Consider the following 5,570-nt stretch of genomic DNA (forward strand, 5'->3'; position numbering starts at 1 on the left):
CATTTAAACTTCAGAGTGGCCTTTCTCCTCTCCCCCAAAGTGTCATTATTCCCATCAAATCTCCCATATCTGGAACTATGGAGTGTTGGTGCTCCTGGGGTATTTGTTTTGGATACATAGTCTTTTTTTTAATTAACGAATTATTTGGCTGTGCAGAGTCTTAGGGCACTCTGGATCTTTGATCTTCACGGTGGCACGTGGGATCTTTCTTTGTAGCAAGCAGGATCTAGTGCTCTGACCAGAGATTGAACCCAGCTCCCCTGCAGCAGGCATGCAGACTCCAGCCACTGGACCACGGGGGAAGATCCTGGATACACAGTCTTTAGAGAGACAGTTTTACTAACAAATATGAACTTTATATGTGTAGCTTTTATTTGTTCACCTTTAAAGCTGTTCTCAGTGGCAAATACACCTATTGTGCTCTGACGTCACAAAGTTATTTTTAAACAGCAGTGACAGTGTGAAGTCAATGACATCACATACCATCTGACTAGGTAGGGAGTGTAATAAAACATATCAAAGAGAAATACTGCCATGTACAATACAGTAATTTGTGTGTCATGCTCGTAATTGTTGCCTTTTAGAGCAAAATACGGGCTTCCCTCATAGCCGACTCATTTGAAAAGTCCCTGATGCTGGGAAAGATTGAGGGCAGGAGGAGAAAGGGACGACAGAGGATGAGATGGTTGGAGGGCGGCACTGACTCGATGGACATGGGTTTGGGTGGACTTCGGGAGTTGCTGATGGACAGGGAGGCCTGGTGTACTGCGGTTCATGGAGTCGCAAAGAGTTGGACACGACTGAGCGACTGAACTGAACGGGCTTCCCTTATAGGTGTCAGTAAAGAATCTGCCTGCAATGCAGGAGACCCGGGTTCAATTCCTGGGTGGGGAAGATCCCCTGGAGAAGGAAATGGAAACCTGTTCCAGTATTCTTGCCTGGAGAATTCCATGGACAGAGGAGCCTGGCAGACTACAGTCCATGGGGTCATAAGAGTTGGACACAACCTAGCGATTAAACCACCACCACCAGAGCAAAATACAAAGTTCTATGAGGAAGAAGGGCTGATTTGCATCCACAGATGGTCGATTCTGCTGCTAGGGGTTCTGACCTCGGAATCTCTCAGTGAGCTGGCCTGGTGTCATGTGGAGTTACTGGCTGGGTAGAGAACAGTGTCTTCAATGTAGACTTTGCTTTCATATTTGCATATTGATAAAAGAATTTTAGAATCTTAGCTGTTAGTTGAATATTTTCCTTCAGATAATCTTGTCTGGAAGGACTTTATAAAAAGAAAGTAAAATCTGTCTCACTTTCTCACAATGTTCTTTCATCCGTTTAGATAGAACCATACCACCTCAGTGGGACTATTCCAGGTAATGCTGGGCATTCATTGACTTATTAAAATGTGAATGTTCTTATTAGGGCAAAGTAGCATAGGTTCATGATTGGAAAAAATTTTTAAATATAGACATAGCAAAAAGAATATACACAAAGTCCCTTCTATCACATCTATTCACTCTTGAACATCTTCTTGTATAATTTCAAAATCTCTTTGAATATGCTTTCACATACACATGTATGTACATGCACACATTCAAATATTCTTTTATATATAATGTATATTTCAGTTCTGAAAAAATTCTTTTTTAATAATGGCTGTGTTAAGATGCAATTCATATACCATAAACTGACTTTTAAAGTGGATGGTTCAGTGTTTTTTAGTATTAGAGTTGACCTTTGAACAACGTAGGGGTTAGAGGTGCTGACTGTTCCCCCCAGTTGAAAATCCAAGAATAACTTTAAGGTGGCTTCTTATATTGCCAGTTCTGCTTCAAGGAGCACATAGTTGGAGAAGGAAATGGCAACCCACTCCAGTATTCTTGCCTAGGAAATCCCATGGACAGAGGAGCCTGGTGGGGTATAGTCCCTGGGGTAGCAAAGAGTCAGACACAATTTAGCAACTAAACAACAAGTATTGTAGTAACTATTTATCGAAAAAAATCCATGTATAAGTGGACCCTTGCAGTTCAAATCCATGTTGTTCAAGGGTCAACTGTATATTCACAGAGTCGTACAACCATCAGTTCAGTTCAGTCGCTCAGTCGTGTCTGACTCTTTGTGACCCCATGAAACGCACCACACCAGGCCTCCCTGTCCATCACCAACTCCCGGAGTTCACTCAAACTCACGTCCATCGAGTCGGTGATGTCATGCAGCCGTCTCATCCTCTGTCGTCCCCTTCTCCTCCTGCCTCCAATCCCTCCCAGCATCAGGGTCTTTTCCAATGAGTCAAGTCTTCGCATGAGGTGGCCAAAGTATTGGAGTTTCAGCTTTAGCATCGCCTCTATCTAATTCCAGAACATTTGCATCATTCCCCCTGCTCAAAAAAAATTCCCATATCCATTAGCAGTTGCTGCCATTACATATGTGACCTTTGTGTCTGGCTTCCTTCACCTAGTGTAATGTTTATCAAGGTTCATCCATGTTGTCGCACGTATCAGATCTTCATTCTTTTTTATGGCTGAATGACATTGCATTGGACGGTTATATCACATTTTGTTTTTCCATTCACTAGTTAGTAAGCATTGAATTGTTTTCACTTTTTGGCTATTATGAATGTTGCTATGAACATCCATGAACACTTTTTCTGTGTGAATATATTTTCAGTTCTTTTGAATACAGACTTAGGATTGTAATTGCTGGGTTACATGTTAACACTGTTTAAATGTTAAAGTCTTGCACTTCTTTTTTTAAATTTAGTCCTAAGACTTTTATTCTTTTTGAATATTGTAAATGGAATGGCTCTTAATTTCATTTTTGGACGGTTTGTTTCTAGTGTTTAGAAATATGGTTAATTTTTGTACATGTGTATTATTTTACATCCTTTCTTTTCTGTTAAAATATTGTGAACATCTTTCTATGTCAGAAAGAATACTTCTATACCGTCATTTTAATGACTTCATAGAGAAGGAAATGGCAACCCACTCCAGTATTCTTGCTTGGAGAATCCCAGGGACAGGGGAACGTGGTGAGAGGCCGTCTATGGGGTCGCACAGAGTCGGACACGACTGAAGCGACTTAGCAGCAGCAGCAGCAGCAAGCTTAAAACTGCTGTGGCCCAGGTGGCACTAGTGGTAAAGAACCTGCCTGCCAATGCAGGAGACATAAGAGATGCTGGTTCGATCCCTGGGTTGGGAAGATCCCCTGGAGAAGGGCATGGCAATCCATTCCAGTATTCTTGCCTGGAGAATCCCATGGACAGAGGAGCTTGGTGTGCTATAGTCCACAGGGTCACAGAGTCGAACACAACTGAAGTGACTTAGCATGCAAGCTTGAAACAATTATAAGTATCTCTGCTAAGTCCTTGCCATTAAATCTTTGCAAACTTCCTTAACCGTTTCCTGGATATAAATCTATACAAGTGAAATTGTTAAGGCAGAATATATGCAAGATGAAGTCATTTACTAAGTGCTGCAAAAATTGCCCTCTTGAAAGGTTACATGGTTTTCACTTCTACCAAGTGTGTTAGAATTAATTCCTTGAATTCTCTTGAACTTTCAGTTTTATCATTAAAAAAAAAAAATCTTTGCCAATTGATAGGTGAAACACGAATCTTATTGGTGCTATGTTTGCATTTCAATTCTCAGAAAGGTCAATTTTTTTAATATGTTTATTAGCTTAACGAATTTATTTTCCTGTCAGTTGTTAGATCTATTAGCCTCTATTTTTCAGCTTTCTTGAATTATTTTGTAAATGCATTTTATATATTAAAGTCATTAATCACAAGTCATTTGTGATATACATTTTTTCCTTATTTAATTTCGATTTGTTCTGTTTGCTTTTTGGTGCACACATTTTTTTTTATGTAGTCAATTTATCAGTCTGAAGTTTTGTGTTATCCCCACAAATCCCTTTCTCCTTCTGTTTGTTTTTGAAGAACATAAGATTAAATAGACACACTTCCTCCCTACTACAACGTATCCCAGTATTTAATAAATATGCTAGTTAGCTCTCTCTTCTTTGAACTGTTCCATTTTAATCTTCATCTCAATTTTTGTTCCAGGAGCGCTCTCACACTGGACCTCTTTTTCCCTTCTCCATCTTTGGAAGCTCTAGCTCTGGTCCTTCTTTCTCAAGGCACTTTCGTTCGTCCTGGCCTGCAGCAATGGCACCCTCCTCCAATCGTTAGAGGGCTTGTGCCATCTCCTTTTTGGTGAAGTGTCCTGCCTCAAGACCAAGCCTCAGCCCTGGGAGATGGGAAGTTATTGTCCTCTACTCAGAGGCCATGTGACAGCTAAGAGTAATGTACTCAACATTGCTGTTTACCTGTAAAACACAGCAGATGGGGCGTCTGAAGGATTTCCCCCAAGGTAGGTTTGTTTGTTGTTGTTCAGTTGCTAAGGCTAAGTCGTGTCTGACTCTTTGCAACCCCATGGACTGCGGCATGCCAGGCTCCCCTGTCCTTTACCATCTCTCTGAGTTTGCTCAAATTCATGTCCATTGAGTCAGTGATGCTATCTAACCATCTCATCCTCTGCCACTCCCTTCTTCTTTTGCCTTCAATCTTTCCCAGTATCAGGGTAATTTCCAGTCAGTCGGCTCTTCATATCAGGTGGCTGAACAATTTCAGCTTCAACTTCAGCATCAGTCTTTTCAGTGAGGTGGCTTTACAGCCTGGCAAACTACAGCTTGCCCTAGTGGCTGTCTTAAAGTTGCATACCTTCGGTCACTCCCAGTTCCCCGGAGCGCCTTTGATCCCACCCTCAGGATGTATCTGCAGTGCCATAGATCTTGTTGGCGCCCAGTGACAGAATTGACGGGACTTGTCCTTCGACAACTGAAACTCATCTGGGAACCCACAATGGCTCTGGTGGAGGTTCTGCAGGCGGTGGCAGCTACTGTCTCACCCTGTTCGCCGGAACCTCCTTGCCCCTAGTCCGAGGTCCACCTAGAGGCTCCGGAGAAGCGGACTACCCGATCTCTGCCCGGGCAGTGGGAAGGTGGGGCGGTCCGGGACTCCCTTCAGCCGCGGGGCTGGGAACCGGGACACGCCTCTGGCCCTCCCCGCCCGCGAAGTTTGCAGCGCGCTGGCGGAGCCGCAGTCTTCGGGCCGAGGCCCAGCGCTGTCAGTTCCTGGTCGGGCGGGTGCCCGCTGCGGCCGCGGCACGTTCCAGCCCCGAGGAGCCGCCCCCTCGCCGCCGGCACCCGGCGCGTGGGGCGCGGGCGCGCATCCGCCGCCACCACCCACGCCCGGGCGGCGCTCGCTCGTCGCGTGAGCATCGTTCGCGGGGCCGCGGGGTCCCCAGCCCCTCCGCAGGCCGCCCAGCCAGGAGGACCGCGCGCGGCGGGATGGCAGCGGCCGGGCGGGCTCGGGACTGGGTACCGGGGTCGGTGCTACCGCTGCTGTCGCTGCTGCTGGTGCAGGCGGGGTGCGCGGCGGCTCGACACCCCCAGTCCCCGGCCGGGCTCAGCCTGCACCCGCCCTACTTCAACCTGGCCGAGGCGGCCAGGATTTGGGCCACCGCCACCTGCGGGGAGCGGGAGCCCGGCGGCACGCGGCCCCGGCCCGA

General features: G+C 45.9%; 1 protein-coding gene across 1 annotated transcript in view; it reads left to right on the forward strand.

Annotated features, from left to right (window-relative positions):
* Positions 1-4,342: 4,342 nt before the first annotated feature.
* Positions 4,343-5,570, forward strand: part of LOC104980339 (laminin subunit alpha-3-like) — a 148,476-nt gene continuing 147,248 nt past the window's right edge. The window contains exons 1-2 of the mRNA XM_010828989.1: positions 4,343-4,370; positions 4,937-5,570. Coding sequence (XP_010827291.1) covers positions 4,343-4,370; positions 4,937-5,570 — 662 coding nt within the window. The remainder of the gene's footprint in view (positions 4,371-4,936) is intronic.

This window comes from Bison bison, unplaced genomic scaffold (genome assembly GCF_000754665.1).
Source record: "Bison bison bison isolate TAMUID 2011002044 unplaced genomic scaffold, Bison_UMD1.0 scf7180017864498, whole genome shotgun sequence".
Taxonomy (NCBI): domain Eukaryota; kingdom Metazoa; phylum Chordata; class Mammalia; order Artiodactyla; family Bovidae; genus Bison; species Bison bison.